This window comes from Trachypithecus francoisi, unplaced genomic scaffold, assembly GCF_009764315.1.
Source record: "Trachypithecus francoisi isolate TF-2019V2 unplaced genomic scaffold, Tfra_2.0 Lachesis_group8, whole genome shotgun sequence".
Taxonomy (NCBI): Eukaryota; Metazoa; Chordata; class Mammalia; order Primates; family Cercopithecidae; genus Trachypithecus; species Trachypithecus francoisi.
This window is the reverse complement of record NW_022681473.1, coordinates 49,914,197-49,935,025: the sequence shown is the minus strand read 5'-3', so window position 1 is coordinate 49,935,025 and position 20,829 is coordinate 49,914,197. Positions and strand designations below refer to the sequence as shown.

Sequence of the window (20,829 nt, the reverse complement as noted above, 5' to 3'; positions counted from 1 at the left end):
GTGGCCGGATCTCAGCTCACTGCAAGCTCCGCCTCCCGGGTTCACGCCATTCTCCTGCCTCAGCCTCCCAAGTAGCTGGGACTACAGGCGCCCGCCACTTCGCCCGGCTAGTTTTTTTGTATTTTTTAGTAGAGACGGGGTTTCACTGTGTTAGCCAGGATGGTCTTGATCTCTTGACCTCGTGATCCGCCCGTCTCGGCCTCCCAAAGTGCTGGGATTACAGGCTTGAGCCACCACGCCCGGCCGAAATATTTCTTTTTTTTGTTTTGTTTTGTTTGAGACGGAGTCTCACTCTGTCACCGGGCTGGAGTGCAGTGGCGGAATCTCGGCTTACTGCAGCCTCCGCCTCTTAGGTTCAAGCAATTCCCCTGTCTTAGCCTCCCAGGTACCTGGGACTACAGGGCACACCACCACATCTAGCTAATTTTTGTATTTTTAGTAGAGACGGGGTTTCACCATGTTGGCCAGGGTGGTCTTGATCTTTAGACCTCGTGATCCACCTGCCTCGGCCTCCCCAAGTGCTGGGATTACTGGCATGAGCCACCACGCCTGGCGAAACATTTCTTAAATAGAAATGAAGTCAGGTCTTTATTGAGAAAAAGTTAACTCTGACTTGGCTGATTGGGTTGACTAAAAGTACTGTCTTTGCCAATTAGGTTATAGGGTGGGTATTTTTCACAAATTAAGTAAGTAAAAGCTGGAGCTTCAAGCTTTCAACAAAACATATTTGAAGAACAAACATATTTTATTAAAAATTGTATTGGCAATGAAATAAATAATACTTTGATTTTCCCAGTCCTTTCCGAATAATTTGGGTGACTCAAGGTGCTCTTAAGTGAAAAAGTAATGGTTGTAATTAATAGTTATTTGATAGGTCTTGGAGAAGTACTTTTGGAATTTTTCCCAGAAATTGAGAAAGTAAATGAACACCTCTAATGATTGGGTAGCAAATGCTTTTGCAAGTCAAATCTTTTCCAATTCTTTGCTTTTGTCAATTTAGAAGAGGATCACTTTAGAGGAGTTATCAACTGCCAGATTATTAAAGATAGTGTTTGATGATAGATTGCTATGTGATTACATAAGTTAGAAGGTGACTCAAGAGATAAAGCACTGTAGTACACAAGCTCCTCTCATTCCCCTCTATTGATTTATGGGAACAAGATTTTCTGGAGTTTACATCTAAAAATATAGCATTAAGTCAATATTTAATCATTGATACATAAATGAATTATCCTAAAAATGATAAAAAGCCTCATTCATCTCATTTAGAGATATATTTATTTTAAAAATAAAATTTTTATAACTTACAATTATTTATCAAGACTTATAATATATTTATTCCATTTGACCAGTTGGGCTGATAATAATCCTCAACCAAGAAAATATTTTTTTTTCTTAACAAGGAGCTTGATAGTAACAGGAAATAACATTTCAAATTTTAATGATAAGTGTGATAAGGGTGATCAATAAAACACTTTAAAACTTAAATATATTACATTAAATTCTGAAGGAAAATTGAAATGGGAATACAAATTTAATGAAAGATGCAGAATGTTAAAAAAGAGATTATTCATGTATTTTTAAGTGAATGATGATGGTATCAAGTTGTTTTGGTATTTAGAATCTATTGAATACATTTGAAAGAGTGATGTAATAATTTTTTTTACATCAACATTGCAATTTTCTGGAAATCACATTCTTTCCAACTTTGTTTTTTAAACTTATGATAAAAAAATTTAGCTGTGAAATTAAAAATGTGCAAGGGGTCATATATTTTTCAAAATGTTTTTAGGGTGAAATGAGAAAAAATTATTTTGACATAAGATATGCAAGTGCTTCTCTTCTAGTTCTGTATCATGAAGGCTATTGTCTCCTCCTCTTACTAGAGGTTTGCTTAAACTTTTGATCCCTATCTGCTGGAAGGACTTTCCATTTGGTTTCCACATTTGCTGCATTTGAACATCATTCTCAGCAGATACCTGAACTGAGGTCACTCTTGATGTTCCCGAATTCTGAGTACATGAGGGTCACTACCTCTGCCAGGGGCTTCTCAGAATAGCATCTTCCTATAGATTTTGAATATACCAGTTTTTAATAGTATTTCTCTCTGCTACTTTTTTTTTTTTTTTTTTTGCAGTAATGAACTCTGCCCCCAGTATTCTCTTTCCCTCTGTTAATCCCCCATTCCCTTTAGAGAGACTCATTTGAATTTCTAACTATTTACTCTCCTTCTCATGTGGGTGTCTTTCCTTTTCTAACTCATAGAGTGAATGCAGCATCCGGATCTGAGCTACTTTTCTGCTTTTACTTCCCTTCACTTTCTGACACATTCTTTTGTTTTTCCAACAACCTAATCTAGATGTTGGTATTTCCCTGATTGAGAGAAATGAAATCAATTAAGTTTTGGGTCTGTCAAAATATTTTATTTCTAAGATATCTTATCCACATTTATGTTCCTAAATTGGATATTCCCACTTAGGAGGTATTTTCCCATCTGACCAACAGCTCATCTAAACCTGGATATAGCTATTATTTTGTCTACCTTCTCTTCAGTACATCCAATCTTTCTGTGCCTTCCCTCAGAGTCCTAATTCATGCATTTCTCCAGCATGTTCTGTTAAGACAAAGGAAATACTGCATCCTCACTTCCAAAAACTTTCCCCTGAGATGGTTTATCCAGTAATCTTTCAAATAGTTCATGTTGGGCTCTGTGGTCTTGTCTTTTCCTGTGTTCCGAACTCTATTATTAAAATATTTTTTAAAAACCCAACAGAAATTACTTTTATTATATTTCATGATTTTAAGGGTCAGTAATTTGGACAGGGCTTGGCTAAGTGATTCTTCCATTCTGTGCAGCAACAACAGATGTGGTATTCAGCTGGCAGAGGGCTTGAAGAGTACTAGATAGTGGTATTCACTCACACATATGGTGCCATGGAGGGGATGGCTGGAAGGCTGGCCTCAGCTGAGAGTATTGATAAGGATCCTACACATGGCTTTTCTAGCATTACATTCTCAGTTATCAAACTTCTGATATGGAAGCTCAGGGCTCCCAAAACAGTGTTCCAAGTTCCAAGATGCCTGGATGGAAGCTTCAAGGCTTTTTATGACCTGGCCTTGGAAGTCTTAGGACATTACTTCTGCCAAATGCTGGCTTCTATTGGTCAAGCAAGGCATTAAGACCAGATTCAAGGGAAGGGGAATTAGAACTCATAGAGAGATGTCTCTGTAAAAGAAGTAGAAAAGAATTTGTAGCCATCTTTAATCTACCCCATCCTGTCAATGCTATCTTCATTTTATATAGCCCCTTTGCACAGATGAGCTACTCTACTACGTCCTACTATGGAGTTTATATCCAAAACTTTAGGGAGAGGTCTCACAATATTTTCCTGGCTCCTTCTGAGGAACTCATGCCAGTTTACTTTTTGAGAGTTTACCTCCTTTCTGATAGATTTCACTGGGTTGCAGTCTCTCTTTTTCAGATAGACAATGAAAAATACATTTTTTCTTTTCTAATTCCTTATGCAGAGAAGTGAAACTACAAGCATCTCCTTAGCCCCATTTTAATCGCTTTTCCTTGATATTTAAGATCTTATTTTTTTTTGTTTCATATCTGCCTAGTATGCATTTTAAGAAAATGTTTGTCATTCAGCCTCAGCCTATCTTCTTTTATTTATTTTTTTCAGTCTTTCACCACTCTTCTCATGATATTGAGTGAGACATATTTTTGAAACTTCTCCAATGTCTTCTTGATTTCCTGAAAAAAAAAAAAAAAAAAAAAACCTTGATTTGTAGAGACTGTGTCAGTTTGAGGCAGATACTAAGGTAGGAGTAGATAGGAAATTCCTATGATGGATGCAGAGAAGGAAGCAGAAGCAGGCATGGAAAGCCATATTGCAGGTCTGACATCTGAGAAAGAAAAGGAGGAAGGAAAAGACTCAGACAGGGAATCAAGCCAAAGTCCCCTGTTGGAGGAGTCCCCTGTCACACAGTCATGCTGTGCTCAGTTATAGCTAGGAGTAGCTTAGGGGAAGTGTGGCCTTGGCAAGAACACAGAGCAGATCCAGAGGGGCAGTTGCAAGGCCCCCACTCACAAGCTTAGGTTACCAACACATAGTGTTAGATATGAAGGGAATGGGAAGCCAGGATGGAGACCCACTCTCCTATTTGGCAAAAACTGCTAATGAGGCTGGACAATAGCCTTGCCTTGAGGCTTCAATCTCCACTAGTCCAGGTGAGGCCCTGCCTACATTGAAGGAGATAGATTTCCTGACCTTCAAAAATCGGACATCGAATTCAGGGAGTCAGGGCCCAGCTCCTCCCTAGACCACATAGGTAACCTTAGTCAAGTCTACATCTGTTTCCTCCACTATGAAATGAAGATTGGACAGATGATTTCCGAGGTCCTTTCCAGCTCTGACAAATGGTGATATTTAGGGCCTTGAAGATTTCAGTGGAGCCTTTGATCTCATATCTTTCCAGATTTATACTGTAAAAGATGCTTACAACTTTTCTTTGTCAGAGATCTGATTCACTGAGACATACCTGAGGTATAATTACTGTATATATGTGTATAGACATTAACATGAAATTATTCTCAGACTTAAATTGTCTAATATTAGCAGCTGATTGCAAAAGACATTGGATTTGAATTGTTTAATGTAATGCTAATTTGCTTCAAGTGCAAACACTAATCAGGAACATTAGGTAATTATCATTTAGGTACAGGACCCCAATATATGAAATCTGCATTTTCATGTGAGCATTAGTATCACATGTGTAGCTGCTTACGGTAACAGTGGGAAGAATTCTAAGAAGTGTGATCATTACAGGGATTTGTAGAGACAAATCTTGGTTATTAATTTTACATTTTGTTGAATTGCTAATAAGAGGCATCTATCAAAACTTAGAGCATAATTTTTATATTTAATGTAGTTTGATTAAATACACACTTTATCTTAGACTGCTATATCTAGATTAGCACGTTGTGCATGTGTGAGGAATTTCATAAATTTGAATAAAGAAGACAAAAGGGAGAGCCACTTACCTTGAGCCTCAAACCTCCTAATTTTAATCATTTTACAAACAGGGAAACCAAAGTGTAGGGAGCTTAACTGCACAAGATCACAAAATTATAACTACTTCCAATTTTATTTAGCTTCCACCTGGCAGCTACCTTTAGAAATCCTTTATATATATTGACAACCTTAAAAAATGGGCACAACCCCCTTAAAAGATAGAAATTGTTATTTACACCATTTTATTTATTTATTTGTTTGAGATGGGGGTCTTGCTATGTTGTCCAGGCTATTCTTGGACTCCTGGACTTGAGCAATCCTCCTGCCTCAATCTTCAAGTAGCTGGGACTCATAGGCACTTGCCACTGCAGGTGGCTTATTTTTACTCCACTTTATAGATAAGGAAACTGAGGCAAAGAAAGGCTAAGGTGCTCCAAGTGTTGCTCTTAAGTGTCTTTTCCATAACACCAGTATTTAATTAAAAATAAATTTCATTTTAATGTTTTAAACTGGCAACTGAAACCGCATGAGTGGCTGCTCAGAGCACCCAGGTCTGGAGGTCTTACTTTCTTGCCTGAGGCCCTTGAAGGTTGCTCTTTTCAGTCTCTAGATCCATTCTTTCTAGAAGAAAACTTGAGCTACTGGTATTAATTAGCAGGAAGGAATCCTTTATAATCAATGAATCACATGCTTCAAGGCAAATGGCTGATGATGAAGTGGTTTCAAGTTACATGAAAACCTTTCCCTCAGAAATTAGCTAAACTTTTCTAGAAATAATCTTTGTTATCTTTTTTGTTAATGAATCTTTCATTTGCTTTCCTTCCTGAACTTCTCTTCTTGGTCTTATGTTCAGTCATTCCCGGACCCTCTCACCGCTAGCCTCAGGTTCTTCAGCCTTGATGGGTATAGCATTCCTCACCTAGTTACCCACCCTTTGACAGGATTCCTAGTGTTGCTATTTCATCTTGGCCTTTCCCCCCGAGCAGCAAGCTATTGGAGAGAGCAAATGTCCAAGAAAAATATCCCTCAAGCAGTAAACTACTGTGGAGCACTTCTCTTGACTTAAGCCTTGAACCCATCACTCAGCTGGAGTTCACCATTGGCTAATAGCCATTCAAAATGAGCAAATTCTTTGGTCACAGCTATAGCCACTCCTTGGTTTTCAATTTGATGGTTTGTTAATTTAACTGATGGTTTCTTTTCTCTTTAAGAACCAGTAGATTCACAAAATGGTATTTGCTGAGCTCATCAATGTTGGGAGCTGATTTTCCGAGGGACTAGGGCAAGGCTAATTATGGCCTGTGTCCCAAGGGCTTGAAATTATCCCATATCTCTAAAATGAAGCTTAGACCTCTCCCTGACTGATACCTTTCCCAAAGCTAGAACCTCATTGCCCTCACAATGGGACAGTGGCTAGGGGCAGGAGTAGATTTCATGGTTGCTATTAGGAGCATGGGCCCACTGGTGTTCTATTAAGATGAGCAGAGGGTAGAGGTGGTGAGTAACTAGCTAACTTTTCTCTCCCTTCTTAGGCACTGGTGAGAAAAATTGATGCCTCAGACAATATCTACACCACAGAGTCCACCACAGGGAACCTGTTCAGCCTGACCCAGGAGGGGGCTCCCTTGTGCCGCATCATAGCCAAGGTGAGCTTCATGGTTAGGGGTCAAAATGGCAGGCCTGGGGAAGTATGAGGAAGCTCACTTTTTCAGTGGGAATAGCTGGCTCAGGAGGTCTGTCTTGGCCCCTGCATTAGCTGCCGAGTGACCTTGGGAGAGTCACTTATCCTATCTGGGCCTTGGTGTCTGCATTTTTAATAGGTGGCTAGCCCCTCTAATTTCATTTCTCACTTGAGACAGAAATCTGGTGCCCCCAGAGCCGCTATCTTCTTTCTTTATGTGGTATATGTTATAAATATTAACCATCCATCTCCATCTCCACACATCCTTCCCTTCCTGGCGGCTGTAGTGTCCCTGAGGTCCATGGGATGTGGTGATGTAGTGAATAAAGAGATCATCTGGCATGTGGCATTTTGAGTGATCAATTGACCTTATATGGCTCCCTGACATCATGGTTGTAAGACATGGGATGTCTTAAACCCAGTTCAAAGAAAAGTTTATTTTTCCATATAGACTTGTGTATGGTTTAAGCTCTATCCACATCTCTTAATGCTGCTGCTATAACAACCTATGCCCCATAATAGTTAGCAGTAGCATTATCAGGAGAAAGAGGAGGAACAGGTCTACAACCATGACCTTCGCCACAAATTCAGAAGCTTGTTCTCTGGGTGCCCTTAGTCTCTTTTTGTGTCCCCTTAGAATCTTGTGATTCTGCCTATGATCCTTGGAAAAACAGGAGGAGAATCTGGGTCCTCTATTGTTTTGTCACCAAAGATACTGGCCAGTGTTCAGCAGGCATCAATACAAGATGGGGTCTGAAATACACTCAGTCTCTGCCTAAGCTTTCCTACTCCTCCCAAAAAAGGAGGCTGTACAATTCTCTGAATAAAATAAGATGCAAAGATATGCTCACAGAATACAAGAAGGGAGAAGAATGCAGGCTAAACTGCAAAGCAGACTTGATTTAACTAATGCTTCTCAAGTCTGTTGGCATATTTCTCCTTTTAAACCTTCCTGTCAGTTTCTCCCTCTCCTAGGCTGAAGAGCCCAGAGACAGCCTCCCTCTCTCCTCTGGCTCTCTCTGTTGGTTGGATCCTACATTCTGGCCATGGACTGGGGTGGTTGTGGCTGTCCCAGCTGCTTGTCTGAGGAGAAAGCAGAGAAGGCACAAGGGTATAAGTCATGGCCTTCACACCTTTTGTCTTTGTGATTTGAATGTCCTTCTCTCTTTTTGCCACTTGGAAAACTCTTACTCAGCATTCCACACTCAATTCTGTATTCTTCTTTATTGCTTTCCAGACACCCTCCCACCTGTGGTGTCTAAAAAGAGTAGCAGGCACTGTCTCAGCACTTACCATATTCTATTTTGTTATGTGTTTTAAGCTGTGTGCTTTTCAAGGACAGAAACATCTGAATCATCTCTGTGTCCTTAGTGCCTAGTGCAATCCCCGCACAAAGTGGGTACTCAAAGAGTTTGTTGAATGAGAAAGTTACAAATTCACAGATCCAAAATCTTTGAGAGTTGGGAGGGAACTGAAGTTCATTCGACCTTCAACTTCAGTAGGGGTTTCTGAAGGGCTGTTGAGTATCCAATGGGTCATCCTGTGTCCAGAAACAGGTTCACTGGGCGTGGAGTATTTTAAATAGCCCCCCTTATTTCCCTTCTCTCATGTCCCCAGTTCTTTTTTTTTTTTTTTTTAGAACAACAAGGTTTTTTATTTATTTTTATTTTTTATTTTTTATTATACTTTAAGTTCTAGGGTACATGTGCATAGCGTGCAGGTTTGTTACATATGTATACTTGTGCCATGTTGGTGTGCTGCACCCATCAACTCGTCAACACCCATCAATTCATCATTTATATCAGGTATAACTCCCAATGCAATCCCTCCCCCCTCCCCCCTCCCCATGATAGGCCCCAGTGTGTGATGTTCCCCTTCCTGAGTCCAAGTGATCTCATTGTTCAGTTCCCACCTATGAGTGAGAACATGCGGTGTTTGGTTTTCTGTTCTTGTGATAGCTTGCTAAGAATGATGGTTTCCAGCTGCATCCATGTCCCTACAAAGGACGCAAACTCATCCTTTTTTATGGCTGTCATGTCCCCAGTTCTAATGCAAGTTCTCAGGGTACTACACTCTGAGACGTACAAAGCTAATATGGTACTCTCTAATAACATTTATACTCAGACTAGATTCATATGTATTGGAAGAGAATTCACATATGTTTGACTCTGTTATATTTCTGACACTACACCGACAGGGTCTCATGTAATTGTCATGATTCTGTGAGTAGGGTGGTATTAACATTTTATACAAATGAAGACACTGAAGAACAGAGAGATTAAATAACTTGCTGAAGAGCGTATAACTATCAAGTTGAATTGCAGGTATTCAAATTGTGAGCTTTGATTCCAAAGGATTCATTGCACTTAAATCATATGCCTGGGAGTAGGTCTAGGATTTGTGAGGCCAGAATCTTATAGAATTACTGGGGCCTTACTTAAGTAAAAGATTATAAAATTCTGAATTCCAAATTATTTAGAAAAGTGGGTTATTTAGAACGAGGAAATAATTCAAGAATATTTCTGGAAGGTAATTTTTTATTTTTTAACCACTTTTTTTTATTATTATACTTTAAGTTCTAGGGTACATGTGCACAACATGCAGGTTTGTTACATATGTATGCACGTGCCGTGTTAGTTTGCTGCACCCATTAACTTGTCATTTACATTAGGCATGTCGCCTAATGCTATCCCTCCCCCCTCCCCCTCCCCCCACCCCATGATAGGCCCCAGTGTGTGATGTTCCCTGCACTGGGTCCAGGTACTCTCATTTTTCAATTCCCATCTATGAGTGAGAACGTGCAGTGTTTGGTTTTCTGTCCTTGCAATAGTTTGCTCAGAATATTGGTTTCCAGCTTCATCCATGTCGCTACAAAGGACATGAACTCATCCTTTTTTATGGCTGCATAGTATTCCATGGTATATATGTGCCACATTTTCTTAATCCAGTCTATCCTTGATGGACAATTGGGTTGGTTCCAAGTCTTTTTTATTGTGAATAGTGCCGCAATAAACATACATGTGCATGTGTCTTTATAGTAGCATGATTTATAATCCTTTGGGTATATACCCAGTAATGGGATCACTGGGTCAAATGGTATTTCTAGTTCTAGATCCTTGATGAATCGCCACACTGTCTTCTGGAAGGCAATTCCATACCAGGTTGGTTTGCAGGAATTCACCTACATGAGAAAGTGATGCCAACCACATTAACATATCCCACCAAACTAAAACAAAGCATGCCTCTCACACTCAGCTTCATAGCTGGATCTGAAAAATGCCTGCAACCACTCCAATACTACATTAGCGGAAGACTAAATCAAAAAGGATGGTGGTTTTCATTAATTACAATGGGAGTTGTAATTCATTAGCTTCATGGTTAACTTGCCCCTGAACTCGGCTTCAAGACACTTAGAGCAAATATAGGCAACTGGTAGCCCTAGGACCTCAGAAAGGTCTTTTGTTTCTGATTTCCATTCTTTTTCACTTGAAATATGACATCACCATTGGAGACAGAACCAGCGATCTAATTGGTAGCAAAGTTATGTCCTTCAATAGACTTAAGATGCTAGTCACAGGAAGATGCCCCAGCAACAGTGGTTCCCAGTGCCTACTCTGTATTGCAGTCCCTCAGAGAGTTTGTGGAAAACCCAGATACTTGTGCCATACCCAAGATTCCCTGTGGTCCTTGGGTAAGACCTGAGAATCTTCATTTTAACAAGCTCTACAAGTAGTTCTAAAGCATGGCCAGACTCAAAATCACTGATCTAAGCCCATAAAGCAATCTTAATAGTAGAGCAGCGTAAATCCTCATCAACTCTTGTGAGTGCAGAAGTGAATTATATGTAATAGCAATAGCTAACATTTGAGTGTTGCTGTGTTTTGTCTTTAATGCATTACATACTTCCTTTCTTTTAAATCACAAAACCATCCTATGAAGAAGGTACCATGTTGTTACCAGCAATAGTTGAGGAAATGGTTTAAGGAGCTTATTCAGGATCATGCAGCTGACAAGGGGTCAAGACAGAATTGAACCCCAGTCTCAACCTCTTTAATTTTAATTCAGAGTTCATGGTCCTAAACACTACAATGGTGACTTCTGGTTCAATCCTTGACCCTTCAGGTTCTTGAGCCAAAGTGTGACTCAGGAGTTCTCAATCCTGGATACACAATTGAACTACTAGAGAGCTTTAAAATTTTTCGGATTCTGATTTAATTGGTCTGTAGTAGGTCCTGGGATGAATATTTTAGCTTTCCAAGTGATTCTACTGTGCTGTGCAGGTTGAGGACCTCTACTCTCTTTTGGGAGTCATTTAAATGTATTTAACCTGAAGAACTTGTAGTGGTGTTGGGGCAAAGGGGATGGAGGAGATAGTATTGGATCTGTTTTCTCCAAGGATTCTGTGACTCAAACATTTAACTTGGTCCAGAGGGTTGACTGTAGATTTTTGTCTTGGTGCCGTTGGGGAGCAGCAAACAGCTCCAACCTCTTAGCTGAAACTGACTTAACGTTAGTTTAATGATTAACTCCAAACAGTAAGTAGCTGAATTTCTTTTGGAACAATTACCATTTTTCCCATTCAAAATGAGTTGCAAACACATGCTGGGTTTGGGTTCTCTGTGTGGATCTGAGGTGGTCTGGGTGGGATAAGGACTTCTTCTGAATGGCGCATGGGGTCTGAAGATATTTTATGTTTTGTAAAGAATGGGCCTTAGAAATTTCCTGGGAAGGAAACTTTGCTTGGCAGTAGCTCTGAAGCTCTGGGTGTTCTGTTTCAGGACCTGAGCACTCAAGGTCTGTTTCCCTGTGCCGCTTGATATAGACAGCTCCTACCATCTGCCAGAATTTGAGCTTCATGTTCAGGAAAGCAGAGAGGAGATATGTATTTGGTTGTAAGCCAAGATGATGTTTGGCCTCCTGCAGATTTAGTCTCCTGTCAGGACCAGGCCTTAACTCCAGTTAAACATTAATCCCAAACATTTCCAGTGGTAGAAACAGGGGAAAAGGCCTGGGTTGGGACTAGAGGGCAGCTCTCATCCCAGCTCTACTGCTAGCTCACCGAAGGAAGTTGGCCAGACCACTGGGGATTAACTCCTCCTTGGTACCTTTGTGGCCTGAGAATGCTGGACTGTATATTTAAGACACCTTCCAAATCTACCATGCTGCCTGCCTTTCCCAGTGTTTTCATGGGAAAAGTAAGGATGCAATTTTACTTTTATCCTATTCCTTTTTAAAACAGAAGGCTAAGGTGAACTATTTGCCACGTTTAGTCATCACTTCCTACATTTCTGTCTACAGGCTTCTCAGCTGTTCCATCACCTCCTCAGCTACTCAGGGATCTCCCATGCTCCTAGCACTCCTCTGGCCTCTCAAGAGCCATGACCAGGAGTTGTTTAAAGATTTGGAATGATCATTTGATTATTTACATGGGCCACACCCTCCAGAGCCTGCCAAGAGAATACTTGAGTCTTACTGAATATTAACAACAACGATAATAATTACTATTTATTGGTGGCTTCCTATGTGTCTAGGCCCTGTGCAGGGACTTTCACACAGTTGTTGTATCTTATCTACATGACCCCTCTGAGAAGTGTATCAGTGACCCTGTTTTACAGGTTAGAACTCCAGGACTCACAGTGGTTGAATACCTTGAGCAGTTGACATTTGAAACCAAATTTGTCCAGCTCTAGAGTCAGTGCTATTTCCATTTCAGCCGCTCAGTTAGTTGAAGTCTAGAGTCTTTCCCTTTCCAGGCAAAACCCTGCTACAACAAATCTGTCTCCCTCCTAATCAGTATTTCCTCTTTTTCTGCTCCTGGTCCACTGCACAGTAATCAGCTTGCTTGCTCTGGGTATAAGGCTGGTGGAGGTCAAAACTGGGAGGCATTGGCAGGAGCTGGGGACAAATGGGAGAAAATGAGCTTTCTGAAGCCAAAAGTGATCAACTCTGATGATGATGGTTGTGATGACAACTGTAGTAGCAGTAGTAATAATAAATTTAGTTTTATAGCACTCACTTTGTGCCAGATAATGTTTTAAGGGCTTTATACAAATAACGTATTTTAACCTCCCAATGATCCTCTGTGGTAGGCAGGATCTACCCTCATTTTCCAGGTGAGGGAGCTAAGACAGTGAAAAGGTCCAAAGCTAGTAAGTGACTGAACTGGAATTTGAACCTGGCTGTTTGGCAGCAAAGACTACGCATCTGGTTACTGTTCTGAACTGCTTCTCAGCAGCCCCTCCTCTTCCTCTTCTTCTCACTTCTTCCTTCCCACTCTCTTCCTTTCTCCCACCAACCTTCCATGCCCATTGTTTACTCAAGCATGATGCTATGCTTTCTATTCACCATCTCATCTGATTCTCCAACAGTCTTTTGATTTGTCATAATTATAATTCCCATTTTGAAGATGAAGAAACAGAGTTTCAGAAAGAATATAAATAAGTTATTCAAGGTCACACATATGAAAGCAGAGCTGGGATTTTAACCAGGTCTACAGATTCCAGAATCTTAATCTCAACCTTCTGATATTTCAGGTCTAAAGGATGAAGTAGACAGAGTGTTAAAGCAGAGAAAAAGATTCAGGGAGGACGTCCATCTTTCCATCTCATCTTTTCATCCATTTTTCTGGGCTGGAAAAGGGAGTCCTTCCTGAATCTTCTCTCTGGGAGAAGATGGGAAACTAATTCCTCCCATAGAATTACTGTGTTTGGGTTTCCAGTTCTGACAGTGATGCAGGAGCTTGAAGTCCCTGGCATGCCCTGCACAGCATCCTCACCCTGGATGCTCAGTAGATGTACCCAGTGTTGTGACAGTGTGGGGCAGTGACCTAGTGGCCTTCCTCATCCACCTCTTTGCTGCCTGCTGTTTTGTTTGTTTGGGTCCTTCATCTATCTTAGCTGCCTCTGGGAGAAAACATGGGTAACCTGTCTGAGGCTTGTCCTCTCAGCTTCTTGGGTTCCTCTGAAGGCTAAAGAATAAGCCCAGACCTCTCTGTGATGATGGTGACAAACTCCATCCCTTCCCCTGTGCAGGGCACAGAAAACTCCTTTGGGCTTCATCAAAATTATCCCCCCCACCACTAGCTCCTCTGTTATTCCTTCCACCACCAGCCCACACACCCCACAAGTGATCTCTTCCCACTTTATGACAGCTCATCCCAAATCTCTCTGAATAATTCATACTGTTATGTGGCTGGGCTCTGAGCCCAGAGCTTTCTATAAAATTAAACAAGCTTTAGCCAACAATGTGATTCTGCTAGCTCAGGCCATTCCCAGCTTCACTCCAGGATGAGTGCTGTACTTGGTTCTTGAATGGGGGCTCCAGAGTGGTCCTCAAGACCAATCCATCTTATTTCCTCTGTGGCCTCCTTCCTTCTCTCTCCTCCCACGTATCCTAGCCCTCAGGGCCTCCTTCATGAGGATGTGAGACATTCTTCTAACCAGGAAGCCTCACATAGCCTGACCCTTATACACTCTCCAGAACCAGGTACTAGGCCTTTCCACATGCACTAACTCAATTGCACCCCCAACAGCTCAGACATATAACTATCATAGCCCATTTTTAGCCAAACTTAACCAGCAGGAAAGCCAGGATTTGGACCAGAATCTCCTTCTTTCGGATCCAGGAATTTCCCCCTCCCTCTCCTAGTAGCTAAAAGTGCTAAGAAGGCCATTTTTTCACAGGCTTGAGAAAGAGGTAATGAGAATCCAGTGCAAATGCATGCAGAGGCTTAAATATAGTTGTGCTGGACTCGGTGCCTCCTGAGCCAAAGGAGGGCTGCCACATGCATCCTGGCTCAGGCATGCGCATTCTTTGGCACTGTTTCTTCATTGTCTGCTTCAGATGTAAATGTCTATCAATCAGTCATCTCTCTCTCTCTCATCTGTCTACATATATGGAGAAATAATAGTTATACAATATGTATGTTTAAATATAAGCACACACATATATAAATATATATCCATATATATGAATGTATATTTACATCTGGAGGAAGGCTAGAAATGACCAGCAGGGCTGGCTGAGGTGAGCTTAGGAGTTCCATTTCTTTTCTTCTCATTCTAAAGAGTAACTTGGTTTTGCTTCAGTGACTCTCTGAGGTCTGTATGTAGAATCCTCTTGCAGATGTCCCAGGAACTATGGGAAAGTAGGAAGGCAGGAGTAAAGGTTGTGAAACAAGGAATCAGAGGGGTAAGTGTCTGTCTCATGCCAGACATTTTTACTGAAGTAATTATGTGCACTTAAAATCAGAGTGGTTCTGTCTTGACCCTTCTACAACTCCCTATACTCCAAGCATGTTAGGGCTTCTGCTCTGTGTTCTTTTAACCCTGTACCCCCAACCACATGTCATTGCCCCTCTACCCAGCTTTCTACCAACTTTTAAAATCATCTGCCTTCTCTATGAGACCATGAGTTTATTAAGGATGGGACTGAAGCAGTCTTGCTCAGTGTCCAGTGTAATGTCTGGCCTATAATAAACCATTAACATTTGTGAATGCGTGAATGAATGTACTAGGCCTAAGTTATGCCCTTTCACACCAAAAGAAATGAGGGGAATTCAACCACCCCAAAGATAAGTAGGAATATATAAGTTGTGATCACTCTTAGTTGATTATAAAATGTCAGAAATTATGAACTCCTCCAGAGTTGGGTATCTTCATCTTGACCCCTGAAGTGACCAGCAACAAAACTCTTAGAATGAAAAGGGCCCACAAGCCTATCATTGTGGGATGGAGAGGGAGGGAAGATCTGGGATTGAGCTAATTTGGTGAACCTGTGCTGGGCTGCTGCTTCCAATTGTCCATTCATTGTTTTATCAGCCATTCACTGCTGCATCCTCAGCATACATGGAACTGAGCCTGGCACATAGTAGGTGGTTTTGTTGTCAGAATTCTCAAAAACCTGACAGAGGATGGTCTTTTGCTGAACTTCCCTTCTTCCTGTAACATTTTGCTTAGTTTTGGGAACTGGTACAAGGAGGTTAGTTAGACCCAGGAGTGATGAGGTTAAAGGCTAGTGCCCCAAGGGACCCAGTTCAGATCAGTTGCTCATGCATTCTTTACTGCTGCCAACCCTAGGCACCCTGCCAGCCTTCAGGGAGGGAAAGAGGGAGAGATCTGGGCAAAGCTAGATGTGGGATATCCAATTCCTGCCATTCTAAATGCCCCAGTTAGTGTTGCCACTGGTTTGCTTGGCACCTTGATTAGTCACTCAAGTGATCTCTTGGCTCACTTTGCTCCCAGAGCTAAGGTTGGCTCCAGTGATTATTATGAGTAAGTCTGACTAGTTAGCAGGGCACCTGGACAATGAGCTCCACACTCCCAGATTCTTGCCTGGTGGTAAACACTTTACTGGAAAGAAGTTTCCATAAACAGCTCTCACAAAGCGAAAAGGACATATTCACCACACTCAAGAGCTGGGATGATTGTTTTTAAAAGGGTTGTACACACACACACACACACACACATACACAAACAGGAGTAAAGGAGTAAAAATGATGATGTGAATATAGGCTGAATTATTTTACCCATCTGGACTTCAGCTTTTTCGATCAAAAAATGGGAGGAAATGGTAGTGCTAATATAAATGAAACCTTTTTTTTGCCTGCCTCCCACAGCAGTTGGAAGGATCTGAGGAATAGCCTGGTGACTGTTAGGAGAGGGAGAGCTAGTCAGTTCCTCCCACCTGCCTCAGATTGGTTTCTAGGACCTGCTTCCTGTGACTCCAGGCCTGCTCTACGGGGGGTTGCTCCAAGGGAGTTGCCAGATGTTTGGGAACCCTGTTGAAGGGTTCTGATTGCCAGCCCTAGCAAATATGCCTGCCTTGGCCCCTGGCTCCCGAGCCCCAGAAGCATTTATGGTATCCCATCTCCAGCTTGGACTATAAAGGGTAACATTATTTCTGGAACCAGCATTTCTGGGTAGCATACATGTGAACATGTGAGCGTAAGTGTGTTAAGTGTGTGTGGGGCGGGGATTGCCGGAGGCAGGGAGGACCCGAAAGCATATCTGGCGAATCAGGGATGTCACTTATTCTTGAGTTAGCCCCAGACAAGGTCAACAGTAATAAGATGATGTGATATTTCTTTCTCTTGGCAGGAGGGTGGGGTCGTAGCACTCTTCAAGGTTTGCCGACAGGACACTTTCCGGTGCTTGTACCCCCAGGCGCTCCGCACACTGGCCTCCATCTGCTGCGTGGAAGAGGGTGTCCACCAGCTGGAGAAGGTAAGGACAGCTGGCTGGGTGGTGCCTGAGCTCCTCAAGCCAGGTAGCGGTGAGGGCTAGGCCTCATGGTAGCCATCTGTTCCTTTTCATGGAGCAAATGCCCTGAGTAGTCCTTTTCCCAGGCACCATTTGGATAGGGCTGCTGGGACCTGGACTCTGGGAGTTGGCGAAGAGGTGAAGGAGATGGGGACTGAGGAGCCTGAGCAGGAAAGGCAGGGCTCAAAGGGACACTCAGCACTTCCTAGGTGGGGTGACAACTGGGGAGACTGCTGTGGGTGGAACATGGTAGAAGGCAGGCAAGTCAGGGGTGGTGCTGGGGTTGAGGGTGGTTGATTCTTCACCCACAGCAGGCCTCCTGAAGATGGAAGAGGATCCAGATCCTGGGCAAGAGAAGGGCAGCACTGGGTGCCTGGGAGAGCAAATGGAACTCCTCTCCACTAAAGACCAGTGGGCTTGGGTGAGGGAGGTGGAAGCCCCAGTCCAAGTGCTCCCTGGGCCAAGATGGCATGGGAGTAGGGTAGGGTTAGAGAAGGAAGGTGGTGATCAGACAGGCCCTAATGCCTCTGCTCAAGCCTGATCTATGGTGACATAACTAATTCCAGCCACCCCGACCCGTTCCCTGGTTGTGGGGCTGAGGCTGCTCCTCTACTCAGACATGTGTGAGTCTGAGCTTGTGGATAGGCTCTTGGAGACTCCAGCCAGGAGGGCTGGGAGGCAGGGGCTGAAATCTGGGATTTCCCAACCAAGTTTCCAGGAAAGATGCTGAAAATTCTCATAGAAAAGTGGAAAGGCCTGGTGTGTCCTGGTACTATGGTGGTACCTGCAGGATTTGGGGTAGGATCTGAGTCTGTTCCTGTGAGCTGGTCTAAATGGGGACAGGGGCCAGCAAACTGCTGTCTGTCCTCTGCCTCCATGTCCCACAGTCTAGTCCTGGCAGCCCAAATAACTCCACCCTACCCTCAGTTTCTTCACTTTTGTCTGGACTCCTAGACAAATGGTCGTCTTACTTTTTACCCTGCCTCCTTCCAAATCTACTCAGATTATCGGGACAGGGTCGTAGAATCATGAGCTTAGAGATGCTCTTAGCTAAGGATGGAATGTGGATAGGGAACCTGCTCATTTTACAGATGACAAGGCTACAGGTCAGAATAGGGAAGTAATTTGCCTGAGGTGACAGAGCAAGATAGTAGAGGAGCTAGTGCCAGCTTTTTAGACAGAGTGCCCTCTTCCCACTGGGTTGGAAGTTTTCACATCTAGTTGCTATAAGCACTAGATTTGAAGGTGAGAAATCCATGCTTACTCCTTTGTTGTGCTACTCATTGGGTAGTGAGGCTCTGAGGAGAGAAGTGACTAACTCAAGGTCGTATAGCTATTAAATGAGAGAACCAAAAGCCAAATCCAAGTCTCATAAGACTGAAACCAATTACAGTTATCTCTATTCCAGTGGCCTGTCTGATTGTGTGAGCACAGACATGCTATGCATGTGCTCTCTTATATGGCAAAATAGAGGAATGGGGAGGGTGGTGAGAGAGAGAGGGAGAGACAGACAGGTGGACTTGACAAAGGAAATGCATTGAGCATCCTCAACTTCATGTTCTGAATAATTCCCTCCCTTCTCCTATAAAACTTGTTCTTTCTTGGATAGTGTACAAACAACCAAATGGGGTTTGTTTCTCACCTTTCCTGTCTGGTTGGCAGGGAAAATGGGAGGAGAAGATAAAAGGAGCTTGGGATCACCAGCTCTCCAAAAGCAGCAGATTGTATGACTTTAGTGGGCTTGCAGTGCAGAAGGAAGTTTTCAATTCAGGGAAGAAAAACAGCAGGGGTTTTCGTTTGTTTGTTTAGAGCTGAAAACATGTGCAGCTGGGACAGCTGGAGGCATTTTTCCTTTCACCTATCTGATGCTGCTCAAATGCCAGAGTGCTTTAATGTGTCTTTCCCAGTACAGATGGCCCAGGTCCTAGCCTGGGATTCAGACCCTGCCCAGTTGAGCAAAAGGAGAAAGAGATGCTCATAGTCTGGGGGGTTACTACGTGCCAGGTGCTGAGCTGGTCCACTACATATGTCCTTTCATTAATGCACCAGAACCTTGTGAGGTGAGCACTATTAGTATCTCCATCTTAAAGATAAGGAAATGGAATCCCAGACAGTTTAAGTGACTTGCCTAAATAACATAGTAAGTATTGGAGCCAGAATTTGGACCCACATCTGCCATAGTCCAACACCCAGTGTATGTCACGACGTCGCTAGTTTAATGGTTACTCTGAGAGCACTGAAAAGGTCCCTGCAGCTTAATCCCAGACCGCCTTGCTGTTCCTGGCCAATGTGCTAACCCCTCACACCCCCAACTGGCATAGGGGATAGTAGCTTACCTGGACATTTCTCCCCTCCAGGACAGATTACTTATAATACACAGACACTCATGAAATATTTCCTCTTTGCCAGGCACTGAAGAGGAACAAGACTTGCCCTGGCAAGGGCCCCTGAGTGATCAGAAATAACAACTACATTGTATAGCAGTTGTAGAGCTTGCAAAGTGACCCCACATGGATTCTAATTTCATTTGATGCTTACTTCAGGTTTGAAAGTGTCCCCATAGTATGGATGAGAAAACTGACATCCAGAGAGGTGAAATGACTTCTTGTGTGAAATCATACATTATGTAATTCATTCATTCTGCAAATATTTCCTATCTGCTATTTGCCAGGCACTGTTTTAGGCGCTGGGAGTATAACAGTGAACAAAACAGACAAAACTCCTTGTCTTCATGGAGCTTACATTCTAGTCTAGAAGATAGCAAGTTATGGTCCATGGGCTAAATTCAGCCTACTATCTGCCTTGTATGGCCCATCAGCTAAGAATGATTTTTTTTTTTTTCATTTTTAAATGGTTGGAAAAAAACAGAAGAAGAATAAAATTTTGTGTCCCTTGAAAACTTATGTGAAATTCGAAGTTCAGCCCATAGTTTTATTAGAACACAACTACACACTTTTGTTTGGGTGTTCTCTATGTGCTTTCATACCAAAACAGCAGAACTGAATAGTTGCAACAGAGACCATATAGTCTGGAAAGCCAAAAATATTTACTTTCTGGCCATCTGTAGAAAATCCTTGCCGAGCCCAGTTCTAGCAGGTAAGGAGGATGTCATGACCATGATGAGAGGAACAATAACTAACATATATCAAATACTTGCTTTGGGCAAGCACTTTGCTAAGCCCCTCCTTTCATCAAGTCATGTATTCCCTACCATCCTGTTATATCCCCACTGCTTACAGAAGAAAGGGAGACTCAGAGACACGAAGCAACTTGCTCAACTGCACATAGCTAAAAAATGGCCCAGGCAGTAATATAATTCCAGCTCTGCTGGGTGAGAGCCGGCCTGGGCTATTAACCATTGTGCAGACTCAGGACTCAAAATCTGATGCTGTGAGGCCACTGTCCATGCTCTTTTCCTCCATATCATATTGCTTCCAAAGTTGTGAGACGCTCTAGAGACATCTGTGAGGGCCTTAATCTCCCAGACTCTCCACCTATGTGCCCTCTCTGGGTCCTGTCCACGCTTGCCACCCTCTGTGACCTGGGCTGCTCAGCCCTGCCCACAGAGGCTCTGGTGAGGTTGGCCATTGTCAGTGTTGAGGATGGAAGATGGTGAAGACCAGGCACAGGCTGGATTGTAGAAACCACAGAGTGACAGGTGAGTGAAGGTGGAGTGGGGATGTATGGTTCCCTGGGGCTCTTGCCAGCCACCCACTCGCTGGGCATAGTTCATGGCCTAATTAGATCACATCAAAGTTCCAGCCTTCCCTTCCTGATTTACTGGCCTGGCCTTCTCACTGAGGTTTGCTTAATTAATTGGCAGTGGGAAATGTGCTGGATTTGGTGAAATTCATCTCTGTTGTGTGGCTTC

At 42.7% G+C, this 20,829-nt stretch overlaps 1 protein-coding gene across 4 annotated transcripts in view; it reads left to right on the top strand.

Annotated features, from left to right (window-relative positions):
* The window catches only part of INSC (INSC spindle orientation adaptor protein), a 137,727-nt gene that overhangs the window by 77,982 nt on the left and 38,916 nt on the right, over positions 1-20,829 (top strand). For 3 of the 4 annotated variants that reach the window (XM_033206060.1, XM_033206061.1, XM_033206062.1), the window contains 2 exons: positions 6,551-6,664; positions 16,797-16,922. In XM_033206060.1, the coding sequence (XP_033061951.1) occupies positions 6,551-6,664; positions 16,797-16,922 (240 nt within the window). The remainder of the gene's footprint in view (positions 1-6,550; positions 6,665-16,796; positions 16,923-20,829) is intronic. The other variant, XM_033206063.1, reaches the window with a different exon arrangement.